Raw genomic sequence first — 15,490 nt, 5'->3', positions numbered from 1 at the left:
AAGATCTATAGATCTCCAGTCGTTTTTTTTCAGCCATGTCACTTCTTGTCACACTGTTTGGTCATGTGATCTCTGCAAACATACCACACCTGAGATCTGTCTCACAGCTTCCCCTCTTAAAAAACGAGTTTTGAATCAATAGCTATTTTAAAGAATTTGGTTATTGAATATTGTAATATAAAATACAGCTAACAAATGAAACCATTCAATACCATAAAAGAGTCGGAAATGTTGCACGAGTGGTGACAGTGTAGGTCTTGTACTATAGAGTGATATGTTAATATATGTGATCTTCACCTAGGGCAACGTCACAGTGTTGCTCCACCTCCCTGCTGACGCACTACAGTGTATTTAACATTTTATCTCTCTTTCGTCATAGAAGAAACAGTGCCAGGCTCTCTCACACCCAAGGTATCAAGGTAAGCAACAATAAATCAATAAAAGGTATTGATGGGAAAAGCTAAATCCTGCTCATTTGATTTTGTTCATTCGTATGCTTCTGTTCTTCAAAAGCTAAAATATGACTCAGTAGAATTTCCTTGTTACAATGAGTGTGATGAACATTTCTGTGTAACAAGTAGTCGATGTTTGTTGAGGTTCATATATTCTGAGCTCTATAGACACAAGTTAACAATAACCTTCTGAGCTGAACTAAACTTGTATGTTCATGTGTGTTTTGTGCTTTGTGGTGGGGGGGAAAACTACTGTAAACCTGTTTGTGTATTTTTTGTTGTTATGTGTGTATCCACTGACAAGTGAATTTGTTTTTTTATGTCAAACAGAAATTAAGTTTAAGGGGCAATGTTTTGATTAAATTCACCATTGACTTTGAATCTTTAATCATGAGAGGAGACTTCAACTGAGCAAGTATGCATGACTGGAATAAGAGCAACAGGTCAATCAAACAGGTTGAACGAGCTGTGCCATCTTACTGCATTTTAAACCCTGTGGATTACTGAAAGTATTCAGCCTGTGTTGCTGGACTGGATGCGTCATACGGTGTCCAAGGGAGCTGAGTTCTTGCAATTATAAAAAAATACAAGCAAATTAAGAAAACACCCTCGTGCCTTTGACGACATGTAGGTCACTTTTATAAAAAACACCACGAATAAATCCCTGTCAGAAATACATTTGCCAATTGTACAATACATATGCAACACACAGAAATGCAGGCAAAGAGAGAAATTGTGACACAAACAGCTGCTGAGTTTATTCACTCGAGGTGATGGTGTTGTTTTAGGTTTAACATTCGGATTATTCAGCATGAGGCTTAATATTTGAACTTGAAACCTGAATGAAAACTCATATGAAGTTGGAATCTTCTGAAAAAATGAATTGGTGCTTCTTGGATTTAGATCTCGCTTTTTTTTTCTAATTTTGTGGGAGTGATATTATTGGAGATAACATTGGAGGCACAGAATCAGATATTAGTGGAAGTAATGATTTTACATGTCAAACGTTAGCCTTTAGCATGTTGCTGTTACCGCTTCATAGGGTCCCAATGAAACCTCCAAAGGCCTTTTTTTACAGCAGACATTCTGACCTGTCATTGCAAAAAACTGAATGACCCTCAGTAGGAAGCATACTTCTGCCAAGTCCCCAACAGTACCCAACATGTTTGAATTCTCAAGATTCTGATCTTTATGTGGATCAACACAAATCATTGCACAAACTCAAAATGTTGAAAAACACCAAATCTGACAATGTTTAAGAAAGTGGCAAGTGATCCGGATCTGCACCAAAATGTCTCTCCCACTTCCCCCAAGTTCCGTGATAATCCATCCAGTAGTTTTTGTGTAACCCTGGGAACTAACTTACAAATGTAAAACATAACCTCCAATTGGCAGAGCAATGACTACATTAGATTAAGGTGAGCTACTTCCAGACCCCCTGTTTACTGCCTTCCTGGGATGTCTGATACAACTGAGCTATCATAATAAAAAAAAAATTCACATGTTGTTTTCCATCTTTGACAAATGACAATAGGTTATAAACAGGTCTGTTGTGTTTATAGTTTTGTTGTGAACCTGCCAACATCTTACCTCCACCATACCCAGAGTACAGATGATAATCAACACATGTTTCTCACCAAGGATTGTTCACATCACAGATGACACTGCAATCCAATCAGTCAACACTTTGTACATAATAACAGGGGGGTTGTTGGCACATTCTCTGGACACTCTCAAGTACAAAACATTCCTCTTCCATTGGCGTAGTAAAATGTGGAGATGAATAAAACAATTGACCTACAGAGAAGGGATCTTGAGGTTATGACAGAGTATTACAGCCATAGTGGGGAGAGATCGAGTCACTGTTTAATAAAAGATAAAAGTCATACTACAGTAAGATAATTAATTAATTAATAAAACTATTTACTTACAGAGAAAGTGAAGTGTGTTCATATCAGAGCTCTATTGTTCTTATAAGTGAAACTTTTAAACTTGTTCCACTACCATGAGAAACTGAGGTGCCACCCAACCTGTCTTTCTTGTAGCAACTTAACCATTAGGTGTTGACTTGCTATTGAACAACTTCATTTGAGAAATGATGCAAACACACAAACACAAACACAAACACACACACACACACATCTTAATCCCCTTCATTGCCACAGATCAGGGGATCATTTGAAAACATCATTGGATGATAAGGACATTTTCTATTTTCTCTGCCTAACAAGTATTATTTCCCTAGTCCATTAAACAGGCACCATGGCAATGAATCCGGAAGCTCCGCTGCAAATGAACAATATACCAGCACCACCATACCCAGGCCTCCCTGCAGACTATAACATAGGAGAATATAAGGGAGCCCCTCCTCATCCTGCTGCCTATCCTGGTGAGTTTGGTCATTTGACTTTTATTTCTCTTTTATTGTAATGTTGTTCTTATTTCAAATTTTACCTGCCATCTTAACCCATGGTGCAGGAGCGTGCGTTTAATGTTTCTATGAAGTTAACAAGTTAACTTAGGTCCAGGAGCTGGGCCCCGTCTCCACAACACCTCTCATCAACTGTCAGTCCGACATATACCTGGTCACTCGTTGCTTATCTATGATTCTTCAATACAACCTTTTCTTTCAGTAGAAAAAGAGAAGAGAAAAAGACGGTCAACCCACATCCATTGATCCACCTTTCCTCATCCCTTCATCCTCCTTCCCTCATCCCTATCCTCATCCTCTCTCCCTCATCCCAAATCTCATCCCTACATCCTTCATCCCTCATCCCCACACTCATTCCTTCATCCCTACCCCATCCCTTCATCCCTACCCTCATCCGTTCATCTGTTCTTCCCTCATCTCTACCCTCATTTCTTCATCCTCTCCTGTCTGTGCATCCTCCCAGACCAGCCTATGAGATGTATCTTCACCTTAATGTCTCTTAATTTTCCCTCAGTGTCAATATATACATTTTGATTCTAATCTTTAATCCAGGTATTGTTGGGTCATTGCCTTTGTTAGTGACTGTTTTTAAGCCTTTCTCAAGTGAAAAGTCTGATTATGTCTTCTCATTACAGTTCAACAACCTGTTTACAATTATGCTCCACAACAGCCTCACGTCGTGCAGCCTGGTGGGTGTCTCTCTCCTAAGTTAACATATGCTGAACTAAAAGTGTAGAACTGTCTGGCACTCTGACAGGTTCATGTTCAGTGATGCATCTTGGGGAATATGTGGATTGTGATTGTCAGTAATAGTAGATTTGTTTCTACTTACAGTGAATCAGGTGGTGGTGGTGCAGCAGCTGCCGACTGAGGCTCCAGGACAGATGATGTGTCCTCGCTGCCAAGTCACTGTTCTCAGTAACACCGAGTACAAAAATGGTATGCTCACGTGGCTGATCTGTGGCATACTGGGAATTTTCCTGTGAGTAGAGACCCCAACACACACACACACACACACACACACACACACACACACACACACACACACACACACACACACACACACTAGTAGTAATCAAGCATTATTTTAAATTTCCTCCCCTCCAGTTGCTGGCCTTGCTGTTTCATCCCTTTCTGTGTGGATGCCTGTAAGGATGTGGAGCATACCTGTCCAGTGTGTAACACCGTCCTGTATGTCTATAAACGCAGATGAAACAGCAGTGTCGTCTTTACTCTAAAATAACAAAAAATAAAAAGGTATAAAAACAAGCTATCACCCAACAGACATCTGAAAAGATGCCAAACCTGTCTGTCACTGAACTCCCTTTTATTTGTGTTACATTACCCTAACTCTAAATATTACACAAGCCTCAGGCTACAGTTTCTTCTTATGATTTATATGTGTGATCATTTTTATGAAATGTAATGTGAAAATGTCAAAAATATTTTATCATAATTATATTATTTATCTTGACCTGACTGATGTGCCTATATAATACACATCAGTGACAAATGAAGGGATTTCTTTTTATTAAATCCAGTGGATATTTCTTGGCATGTGCAAGTAAAGTCCTATTATTCACTTTTCTCTCAAGATATTAAATTGATTTCATCTTAACAGCATATTGAATGTTTTAATTTATTTCACTTACTGCTATAAAAATATTTTCCAAAAGAGAGTCATAGTTTGTGGCACAGTACTAAGATAACATATATTGACGGTATAAAATAACTGGGATTATAATCATTTTAATCAAGGTGCAATAATAATAAGAACAACTCATTGCTTATACCATGTAATTATTAAAATGAATAAATGACCAATAAATCTTCAATGAAATGTAACTTCATTCTTTGTCTCGACTTTATTACTGAGAGGTACCATTTATTAAGTCATTTAACGTTTTTAAAATGTGTGTATAAAGATCGATGACGCATCCCCTCTTCCTCCCACTACAGAGAAATGAAGCCATCCTGCACTGATGACGTTGTTTGGAACCAGAGTCTGAGCTCTAGTGATTGGTGGATGAAGTCCCACCTATACACATACTGGACCAATCCAGAGTCAGTCTCAGCTCTCAATAACGATATTTCAACCCGTTTTAAAAGTATATGACATCAAAATAATAATGCTAAACTTACCAGAAAAATTGACTCTTGGGATGTCCATGATTGTGATAAGAACACCTAAAATGACACAAACCATCTTCATCAAAAATGTTCTCTAAGTGTACTTTTATTACCTATACCACAGCCAGATGCTAGTATAGATGCTTTTACTTCACCCTTGGGGAGCTGTCATGGCATCCATCTTTGTCGTCTGTGGCTTCAACACTAGAATGAATCTTGCAGTGCCATCTAGAGGGGTATGTGAAAAGAATGCTTCCATCATCTATTTACGATATTGTTTTTTTGCCTATAAATTTCAAGCTATACAGCTTTATGACAATGTATAACAAGAATCCTGATAACATAAATGTGGGAATATCTTTTATGCAGAAATTATTCAAGTTTACTTTTAAAGTTATGTTGGTTGGAGTGCTGATAACAAACATATATACTGGCATTGAAGGTTGTGAAGTTATATGAGGAAAGAATAAGAGGAACATGTAGGGAAGAGGCCAAATCATTAGGAATAAATGGAGACGTTATGGCAGCAAAAGGCTTGTCCACAGCAGATATTTTGAAATGTCACGGTAGGAAGATACATGTATTTAATATCATTAATGATAACAGCATTTCGTTGAGTGTCCATTTCAGAGTGCTGCTGTTGAGAACTGATCGGCTTGTACATAAATGACCTGCCTTTAGTGGGTCCATCAGTTAATATACAAATATATGCCGATGACACTGTTCATTATTTACATGCAAAAAACAAGAGGCATGCCGCAAAAAGTGACTGAAGCTATGGTCCATGGATCTAATTGGTTAAATAATTCATGTTTACATCTAAATGAAAGCAAAATAGTCTGTATGTTTACACAGACTCACTAACCTTTGTTTGTGGTGTCTGATTTTAAATTCTTGCTATAATTAGTGGCCAGTACTATGACAGTAAACCACACTAACTTCAGACATATAAGACCATACCTAACAACAGAGGCAGCCAAGCTTTTCACACAATCTATGATTGATGACTCTTAAGCCCACATGATCTGAGTGACATTCTGAACTGTATTTCTCTTCAGAGGAGCCCGCGTCACCCTCTTGTTTAATATGACTCTTTCATGATGGATATTTTGATTTTCTGCAGACCACTATTATCATCAGGCTGTGACATGAGCTGTGATATTTACTGTGTAATACACTGTTTTTACCCACCAGCAAATTGACACATGTATTTCAGTACATCCACACAAGTGCAGTGTAGGTTTTCTTCTATACAGGCCAAGCTTTTATTCATAATGCACTTAAAATATTCAGAATAAGCTTTATTATAGTTTCTTGCAGCAGTTTCTTTTATTTTTACCTGTTGGTGGCAATGTTGTCTTTTTTTCACTTCTTGTCACACTTATCCTTCAGGGTATCTCTGCAAGCAGGCCTCACCTGTTGTGGGTGTCCAACATTCAAAAACAGATCATTTACTGCAACTTTTTTTTCAAAGTGTTGCTCCTCCTCCTTTCTTCCTAAAATAAAATTCTTCTCTCTAACACATCGCAGACAGAACAAGTGACAGGCTCTCACACACCCTCCGGTCCTCCTTACCAAGGTAAGCAGCAAGAGATCTGTGAAAATCCAAGTCAGGGCATCTTCAGGAGTTGTAAATGTGCAGATAAACAACTGGACTTGCTTGTGTTCCTTGAAACACAACTAGGTCCAGTAGTCTGTGCACATGTACAACTCCTGAAATAAGCAGCAATACATCAAAAGCAATAGATGGAAAAAACAATACATGCCAGCAGAGCCTGACATCTTCCTGCTCCCCTGATTTTGTCCATTCATTTGCTTCTGTTGTTCAAAATCAGATATATTTGTGTCGATATTTGTTGAGGTTTTAAGCATATTTTCCTATATAGACTGCCAAAGACATAAGTTCACAATAACCTTCTGTGCTGAATGCAAACTAGACTTGAGCATGCACATGTGTGTTTTGTGCTTTTTGGTGAGAGGAGACAACTACTATAAACCTGTATGTGTGTTTGGTGTGTATGTGTGCACCAGTTGATTTGGTTTGTCAGACAGATGTTAAGGGTCAATTTGCTAGATCTGCATTTTTATTTGAATCCACTCCAAATCACACACACTCATAAATATCAGTGCACTGAGCATGCCTGAGTTCTTAATCAAAGTCCATGAGGTATTCTCTAAGAAATCTGTGGAAATATACAAATACTTTATGTAGCAAATTTAAGGATAGTGATAAAGATTTCCTGAAGTTTTGTGGAAATTCATCCCGTATTTTGTGCGTAATCCTTCTGACAGACAAACAAAATCACCCCAAGCCCATGGACACGATTACAACACTACAGAAAAAAAACACATTTGTCACATTGGATTTAGTTTGTTAACTCCGCCAAGGAGGTAAAGCTTCTCCCCTGTTGTTTATTTGTCAGCAAGATTATGCAAACATTCTTGAAAGTATGTTCATGAAACTGAAGGATCGATTATGGGCCAAGAAAAAACCTGTTAAATTTTGGTGTAAATCTGGACAAAGGGGTGGATCCAGGAAGTTATTTTTACTTTCTTTAACTGCATTTCTTTTTGTACATTTCCAATAGTTTCTGAGATAATGATGCAAGGATCTTGATGAAAAAATGCTCATATTTAGGGGACTGGAATCTATGAGTGTGTGCAATTTGGTGTGGGCCCAATAAAAACTTGCATATAGCAGATTGTTTTCATAGGGAGACTGTTGGAAGTTGGCAGAGGTATGTTTTCTGTGTTCCATTTTAATGTTTGGTTTATCTTTTTTTAAACATTCCTGTTTTATAACATGTATGTTATTGGGGAAAATATTGGCTGTACAGAATCAGATATTATTGGAGGTTTTGATTTTACATGTCAAACGTTGCATGCTGTCTTTTACTTATTGCATATTGACCTCCATTGGCCTTTCTCACTATTTTGCTGCAGTTAAATCACGATGATTACAACATAAAAAATGTCTGCATTACATTTTGGGGAACTATTTTCAGGCCCCCTGTTATTGTCCCAGCGGATGTAACTGAGCTATAATTATAATAATATATAATTTGTTGAAAAAGGTCTGTTGTGTTTATAAGTCAAATAAATTAAATGTTTCTGTTATCTAAATTCAATAAGCCAACACTCCTCTGCATATAATCCCGGATTCTGATTGATATACAGATACATAGCAGAACTTGTTTGTGGATTCTTTGGACATCCTCGGGTGCAAAATATTCCTTTTCTATTTGCATTGTGAACAGTGGGATTTATAAAATAATTAACCTACAGAGAAGATGACCTACTTAAAGCTCGACAGCAACTCTATTGTAGAATGAGAAACTAGAAAAGCTATGGAGGGTAACATCTAAAAGCACAACCAAAACCTGTTCCTTTAAAGTGTAAAATATTTAATGTCACCAAACCTGCTTGCTTGCACAGAGTCAGTGTGGTAGCATTTGTTCATTGGATGCCACCCGGCGATATCATTTTGCAGGTTTTCACTCTGGCAAGAGAAGAAATGGCCCTAAAAGAGTGATGCCTCAAGCTTTAGATCTGGACCCACATCCCCACATCTTAAACACTAAGCCTCACTTTCCTTCGTTGGGAGAGAACAGTGGAACATTTGAAGACATTTTGAATTCAAGTTATTACCTTATTGCCTCTGTCTGAAGTTAAATTTCTTTTATGGTGTGTCTGTTAACAATATTGCATGAAAACTTCTAAATGGATTGCCATGAAACTAAGTGGCAGGATGCAGTATGGGTAAGGGAGGAACCCATCAAACTTTGGTGCGTATCCATATCGGGGGGCGGATCCAGGAATCACTTTCTTTGACATTGTGAGATCTGTTACCAGTTTCCCAGCTAATTATTCATGGATCCTGCTGAAAATATGTGGTTTACTCTTGTTGCTTAGTGTGTTTGTAAGCAACTTCACACAAAAACTACTGAGCCTTGGAGGAAGGATGTGATATGGGTCTGGGAGGAACCCATTGAAATTTGGGGCGGTCCCAAATTAGGGGGCACATCAAGGAAATTGTTTTCACCTTTTTAACATTCCGACATTGAAATAAAGGCACATTTAGAGAACTGATATCTCTGATTGTGTGAAATTTGGTGCAGCCTGGCTGAATTTATAGGGACTGTTGGGCATTGGTATGTGCTCTACTGAGCCTTATAAGCTTTTTTCCCTAGTCTGTTTAACAGGCATCATGAATGTGAACAATGGACCTACCTATACAGTGACTAATGTGCCTGCAACGTCACTTGCAGTCTATGACATTGCAGCCTCGTCAGCCCCTCCTCAGCCTATCGTCTATCCTGGTAAGACACCACAAACTTTAATCTTTACCATTTCTCTGTTGTTTCTATTTTATTATAATGCCATTTTAATCTTTTGATTTATTGTTGCCATCTTAATTCATGTGGTAAGAGCTTGTGTTTATTTTGTTTTTAAGCCTTTCTCAAGCTAAATGTCTTCTTCTCATATCCAGTTCACCAACCTGGTTACCAGTACGCCCAACAACAACCTCAGAATGTACAGCCTGGTGAGTGTCTCTCTCCAACTGTCTCCCAGTAAAAGTAAATATATGTAGAATTTAATTATAAAAAGTACAGAGATGGTTTGCCTATCTCAAGTTAAATGTCTTCTTTCCACATCCAGATCACCAATATGCATACGCCCTACAACAACCTCAGAATGTACAGCCTGGTGAGTGTCTCTCTCCAACTGTCTCCCAGTAAAAGTAAATATATGTAGAATTTAATTTTAAAAAGTACAGAGATGGTTTGCCTGTCTCAAGTTAAATGTCTTCTTTCCACATCCAGATCACCAATATGCATACGCCCTACAACAACCTCAGAATGTACAGCCTGGTGAGTGTCTCTCTCCAACTGTCCAACTATGTAGAATTTAATAAGAAATACAATAACAGTTTGCCAGTCATCAGGAATTTTCCACACATTATCAGTGGCGCTTATTCTTTTGAGGGTCTGCTTTCACACATGCACTGAACTCTGGAGAACCTCTGCAAGGACATGTATGTGTGAATGCAAATGTCCGAGTATAAAGTAAATCTGAGAACACAGCTGGAGATCCGCTGCGAGCGAACACCACTGTGCTGCCCTCATGTTATCTGCTTATTTCTCTTTTATTCTAATGTTGTTCTATTTGAATCATCTTTCTCAAGCTAAATGTCTTCTTCTCATATCCAGTTCACCCACCTGATCACCATCTCTCCCCACAACAGCCTCAGATTGTGCAACCTGGTGAGGGTCTCTCTTCATTTGACTCTCTCTGCATACTTGCTTGCATGGGACCATGAGAATAACTTTTCAGGTCAGAGGCCTGCTATATTGCCAACTTTCCAGTGGATGCAGCTTGTTCAGTTTCCGAATGAAGCTTCCCTCTTTTTCCCCTCGGTGTTGCTTCTGTTCCTCCAGAGCTTGAGTTATTTTAAAAGCATAAGCAACAAGTGCAGCTTTATCTGCCTCAGCTTCTTGTGCTGAATATGTGGTTTCTAATTTACTTGACTTTACTTTGACTTTAGTGTTCACTAAAAACATTATAAACAATGTTTAGATTAACGTCACTCTACCGCTTTGATATACAACACTCCAAACCTTATTATTTAGAGTAACATTTCCAATTAAACTGCTTTGCATGAAACCCACAATTTTGCATCAGCAAAACACCATTAAACATCCTTTTTGCTTTAAACAATATTTCATGTTTTCCCCCTTTCATCACATGACAACAGATCCAATACAGATTCATATGTACATTTTACTTCACCACACAATTCAATCAATTCTTTAAGAGCATTCTTTATCTGCGTTGTGTCATCCTTTACCATTCAATCTTGCAATGATTTTCTCATACAGTTTGCTTTATTAAGTTTGGCTTTTTTTCCAACTTCCGGCAAGATCTGAGTTACTGGCTTTGAGTTTGTGTTACGTGCTAAGGGAAAAATACAAATTCACTTATTATCTACTCACCCCTATGCCAATGGAGGGGTGGGTGAAGTGTTTGAGTCCACAAAACGCTTCTGGAGTTTCAAGGGTAAACAGCGTTGCAGCCAAATCCAATAATTATCAATAACAATTTGACCTCACCAATAAATCTCAGCCTCTTCATGGTGTGTGTGTGTGAGAGTGTTGCAGAATGAAGATGGGATTTTGGACAGAGAGGGGCATATGGTCAATCCAAACACAGGTGAGCCTTGTGGCCACGTGGTTATAATAATAAGTATTATTATGTGGTTGTTATTATTATGGTTATAATTTAAGTAAATGGTGACCACATCTACAGAAAGAAACTCCATAAAATCCCTCCACACTGCTCGTTTGTTGTTATCCAAGTGTCTGTAAGCTCCGACATTCAAATTCAACTTGAAACGGTGTCTTTTACACCAAGTTTTTAGCCTAAATGTCCTCTGATATCCTCCTCCTAGTTGCTGCTGCAGTATCCCTTCAACAGCAGTTCACACTAGACCCACACAATTTAAATGCCCATTAGAAGATTTAAACAGTATAGTGCTAAACAGCTCTCAGCCTTGGGTGCGGTGCAGTAATGCAATGTTCAGGATACTCCACGGCCAGCGTCGGTATAAGCATTATATTAACATTATTCCTGCGTGCCACCAATAGGTCCTTAAGTTGATCAAACAGAATTACCAACAGCTCGCAGCAGCTCTTCTAATTCCAGACGTGCCGAACATTGACCTAAGTCTATTTCCACGGATAAACAAACACAAAAACACTTTCACCCGCATGGGTCGAACACCTAACCACCTTGCTGAGCTTCCCATGCACTCAAATACCAGTACCTTTACTCACACACAGCAATACCCAGTGTACTCAGGGGAATTTACATGGTTGTTTCAGTGACATATTTGTCTCCTACAAGTATTTTTTTTTCTACAGTGATGTTTATGGTGCAGCAACTGCCAAAGGAGGCTCCAGGACAGATGGTATGTCCTGGCTGCCGCCACACTGTTCTCAGTATAATCAAGTACAAAAGAGGTGTGCTCAGCTGGACGCTCTGTGGTGTACTTTTTGCCTTTTTGTGAGTAGACACACACGTACACACACACACACACACTGGTACACACACTAAGTAAGCATTATTTTGACTTTATAATCCTCAACTCCAGGTGCTGGCCTTGTTTCTGGATCCCCTTGGTTGCGGATGCTTGTAAGGATGTGGAGCATTCCTGCCCCATATGTAAAACTATCCTGCATGTCTATAAACGCAGATGAAACAGAAGTGTCGTCTCAACACCAAAAGATGTAAAAATGAGCTATGATGAAACTGATGTCTGTACAGGGGCCAAACCAGTCTATACAAATGTCACTGAGCTCACTCATGAAAGTTGGTGGTTTCTTTTTTTAAATCTTATTATTTAAAATGCATCATCGTGTTTTAAGAATGTGAAAATTATAATTTTCATGATAACATTTTTTACTTGATCTGATGATGCCTTATATAATACATGATACATCAACGTGAAATGAAAGTATTTTCTTAATTACATTTGAATGCCCTGTTTTATATAGTTTCCACAAGAAAGTCTTATTCTCATCAGCAAATAATCATAATATAATCATGTTATAATTTATTGGTTCTTTGATCCTTAATTAGCAGAATATACAGCGAATAATGCTTCAGTGACACTCACACAATTTGATCGGAACAAACTGGAATATAGTTTGCAGTGCCATCTAGAGGGGTAAGGTAAAAGAATACTTACATACAGTAAGATACAGTTTACACAGAAATGATTGTTGTATGAGAGTCATCAGAAACATGACATGACTTTTGAAGTTATGCTGTTTCCTTGTGGAATAAAGGAATAAAAATGATCCAGAGAGAGTAATATCAAAAATCAATATCAAGAGGAAAGAAGTTGTGTATTATATTTGCAATCCATATAATGATTTCATGCTATGATTTAAGCGATATACCCTGATGTAGTCTGTGCTGGTGTGATTTTCGGTTTGTGATTTCATCAATAAAGACAAATAAATGAAGAGAGAGAAGATTTTTTTTTTTTAATTGCTAGGGTCCAAAAAGTTGCAAATGGTTGTGTATTTGGCTTAAGACCAAATTAAATTTTACATTTAGCAGATAGAGCTAGCAGACTCCAAGAGAGAGCAAGCATCAGTTTCCCACAATACACCACTGCCACTTCTTCTTCATGATGAACCGTACCGTCTCGTACCCACTCCCCAACAGCACAGAAGATAAGATGTGAATTAAAAAGACTCCACCGTGCACAGCACACATGCCTTTACAACAAATCTAGGCCGCTGTTATGATTTCATAACTGAAACCCTTGAACTTGGCACCAAACCGGTAAATGTCCATTGTTGATCAAGAGGAGAAAACTAAAACTCCTCAGCTGTGAAGGTTTTTCACTGTGTAAGTGTGAAGGAAGGTGTTGCAGAGTCACTATAACATGCGATGTATGTTCAGCCCAATGAGCTTTCTCCTGAGGACTTCCTTTGTGCCCTCTATTTGTGTCTTGTCAGAAGAGACTTGAGGTGGGATAAACATGGGATTATGGGATGGCTCCTACTTAACAAGGTCCTGTCACACTGTGACCATAGTAACCACTAGATTACCCTGATTAGGACTGATGACCCAAGTTAGTCAGCACTTCTCTGCTCTATTGTCTCCCACTGCAGCCTTTCTTTGTGTCAAAGGACTCCAAAAGACAAAGCAGCACAGATAGCACACACCAGACAAACCTCACCTAAGTGTCAGGATTGTAAGTAATGAATAGTTATTTTAATTATCAGTTCATCAGACACTTAATTTCTCATCAATAAATTAAATGTGTGGCCACTAAAAAGACATTTGGGAAATATACCCTCTCATACCTGTAGGTTAAGTATGAAGCAGCAGCCAGCAGCCTCAGCAGCTGAATGACTGGAGGCAGGAGACCAGCTGAGCTTGTAACTTCGTGGATTGTCCACTGGTTACCTGGCAACCGCCACAGAAAGAGTCTTGCAAATGGTGTAGCTAACCATTCCTTTAAAAATGCACAATTTCCTCATCACAATTTCCTAAATTCACAGAATTGTCTTGAATTGTCCGACACTTTAAAAGAGAAAGCATCAAATTCTCCCTTTCAAAAAAATATGTAGCATCTTGGTTTGGGAAATGACTTGAATAATAATATTTCATAAAATGGCTCAGATCAACAAATTTAATTATACAATTCATATAATTTTATGTTTTTCTCGCATCAATGATTCAGAATGTCTGCTGTTGCTAAATATCTACCTTAATAATGGTGAATTAAGCACTGACTTCGAGAGCACTTTTGAAGCAGGGGGTAAAAAAAACTTTCATCACTCCAGTCAGTCCCCTGCTATCACCAACCAGAGCAGCTGCTCCTGCTGCTTACATAATATCAAGGACTCAATGTCTGGATTAGCCTGTCAGCTATGGCTGTGACTGTGTTCCACAGCATTACATCAACCATATTCATATGCAAATGATTTCCATGTGATTCATTGTACAGACGGATGAATCGTATTTCTGTGTCCTATTACAACAGGTACATAGTTCACGTTCGGTGATGTTGGGAACTTTTGGGTTTTAACCATAGACTGTATATAAAGATTTTAAAGGTTTTAACTGATATATTGTTCATTTTGATAGTGGATAATCATGTGTGGCCTGACTTTCACTGTATTCTGCTACAAATGGAATTCATTCCAGTGATATAACAAGCAGTGCGTCTCAACCCAAACCCCTAACTGTAATGGCCACATGTCTGCAAATGTTTCAGTGGTGAACCTTCACCTTCTGCTCACCTCCAGTTTGATATAGCAAGTAGGTAAATCAAATATTTACTTCCTGTGGTGAGGCACTTGGCGTGAACTTTGACCCGTGATATTTGCTTCACAGTCGTGTCTGTGGGGGCCTAACTGTAATGTCTGCTTTGCAAGTCTGGTGTATATTACTAGTGGTAGCATATCCTATGGGAAATCAAAGAAACATTGCAGACACAACGGTGCACCAGCTCCATCCTTGCCATGTTCTCCGGCACTGTGCTCTCTGCAGCTGATGTACTGTACCTTCAAGGCTGCAGGTGTGCTCACCTTTAGTTGCCTCTCGCATCTGTTTGTCTGGGAATTTATTTGTACATCACAAACCATCAACCACTCTGTCAGTCAGTGAGCTAACTAATATCTATCAGCATCAATCTCTGGCACAGTGAAACAAAACAACTCAATTAGTGAGTACAATTGTTGCCCCTTGTCATGCTATGTCCCTTTCAAACCCGACATGACACCACCTCCAGGGGATGAGATTACTGCACTCTAAAGGGACACTTGGCTGAATCACGCCTTCAAGGGCATTATGTAACGCTCTCTACGAGGATGGCCACGTGGCCACGAGGCTCACCTGTGTTTGGACTGACCATCTGCCCCTCTCTGTCCAAATCCTATCTTCATTCTGCAACCCT

At 38.7% G+C, this 15,490-nt stretch overlaps 2 protein-coding genes across 14 annotated transcripts; both read left to right on the top strand.

Moving 5' to 3' along the window:
* Nucleotides 1–262: 262 nt before the first annotated feature.
* LOC109642483 (cell death-inducing p53-target protein 1 homolog) lies at nucleotides 263–4,728 on the top strand. Its single transcript, XM_020107292.2, has 5 exons — nucleotides 263–419; nucleotides 2,698–2,841; nucleotides 3,519–3,572; nucleotides 3,718–3,865; nucleotides 3,991–4,728. Exons 2-5 carry the CDS (start codon nucleotides 2,715–2,717, stop codon nucleotides 4,094–4,096), a joined length of 435 nt encoding a protein of 144 aa, XP_019962851.2. The 5' UTR covers nucleotides 263–419; nucleotides 2,698–2,714; the 3' UTR covers nucleotides 4,097–4,728.
* A 426-nt stretch (nucleotides 4,729–5,154) lies between these two features.
* LOC109642485 (lipopolysaccharide-induced tumor necrosis factor-alpha factor homolog) lies at nucleotides 5,155–13,040 on the top strand. 13 transcript variants are annotated; one of them, XM_069530581.1, is made up of 9 exons: nucleotides 5,158–5,249; nucleotides 6,544–6,592; nucleotides 9,204–9,332; nucleotides 9,503–9,556; nucleotides 9,673–9,720; nucleotides 9,837–9,884; nucleotides 10,224–10,277; nucleotides 11,172–11,223; nucleotides 11,934–12,021. In XM_069530581.1, the coding sequence occupies exons 1-8, from the start codon at nucleotides 5,184–5,186 to the stop codon at nucleotides 11,174–11,176; spliced, it is 453 nt and encodes a 150-aa protein (XP_069386682.1). In that variant the 5' UTR covers nucleotides 5,158–5,183; the 3' UTR covers nucleotides 11,177–11,223; nucleotides 11,934–12,021. The 13 variants fall into 13 exon arrangements, with proteins under 13 accessions (XP_069386678.1, XP_069386677.1, XP_069386682.1 ...); XM_069530572.1 differs by lacking the exon at nucleotides 11,172–11,223 and adding an exon at nucleotides 12,164–13,040 and having other exon boundaries at nucleotides 5,169–5,249; nucleotides 9,282–9,332; nucleotides 11,934–12,075; XM_069530569.1 differs by lacking the exon at nucleotides 11,172–11,223 and adding an exon at nucleotides 12,164–13,040 and having other exon boundaries at nucleotides 5,169–5,249; nucleotides 11,934–12,075.
* The last annotated feature ends 2,450 nt before the right edge of the window (nucleotides 13,041–15,490 follow it).

This window comes from Paralichthys olivaceus, chromosome 8, assembly GCF_024713975.1.
Source record: "Paralichthys olivaceus isolate ysfri-2021 chromosome 8, ASM2471397v2, whole genome shotgun sequence".
NCBI classification, from domain to species: domain Eukaryota; kingdom Metazoa; phylum Chordata; class Actinopteri; order Pleuronectiformes; family Paralichthyidae; genus Paralichthys; species Paralichthys olivaceus.
Note: the sequence above shows the minus strand (reverse complement) of the source record. Positions and strands in the feature narration are given on the sequence as shown.

Bases quoted from the DNA above. Each gene is read 5' to 3' on its own strand.
- LOC109642485 (XM_069530569.1), top strand. From the start codon at position 5,184: ATGGCATCCATCTTTGTCGTCTGTGGCTTCAACACTAGAATGAATCTT. The intron at 9,885-10,223 runs GTGAGTGTCTCT...TCTCATATCCAG, and splicing joins ACCTCAGAATGTACAGCCTG to TTCACCCACCTGATCACCAT. The intron at 12,076-12,163 runs GTGAGTAGACAC...CCTCAACTCCAG, and splicing joins GGTGTACTTTTTGCCTTTTT to GTGCTGGCCTTGTTTCTGGA.
- LOC109642483 (XM_020107292.2), top strand. From the start codon at position 2,715: ATGGCAATGAATCCGGAAGCTCCGCTGCAAATGAACAATATACCAGCA. The intron at 3,573-3,717 runs GTGGGTGTCTCT...TTCTACTTACAG, and splicing joins GCCTCACGTCGTGCAGCCTG to TGAATCAGGTGGTGGTGGTG. The intron at 3,866-3,990 runs GTGAGTAGAGAC...CCTCCCCTCCAG, and splicing joins GGCATACTGGGAATTTTCCT to TTGCTGGCCTTGCTGTTTCA.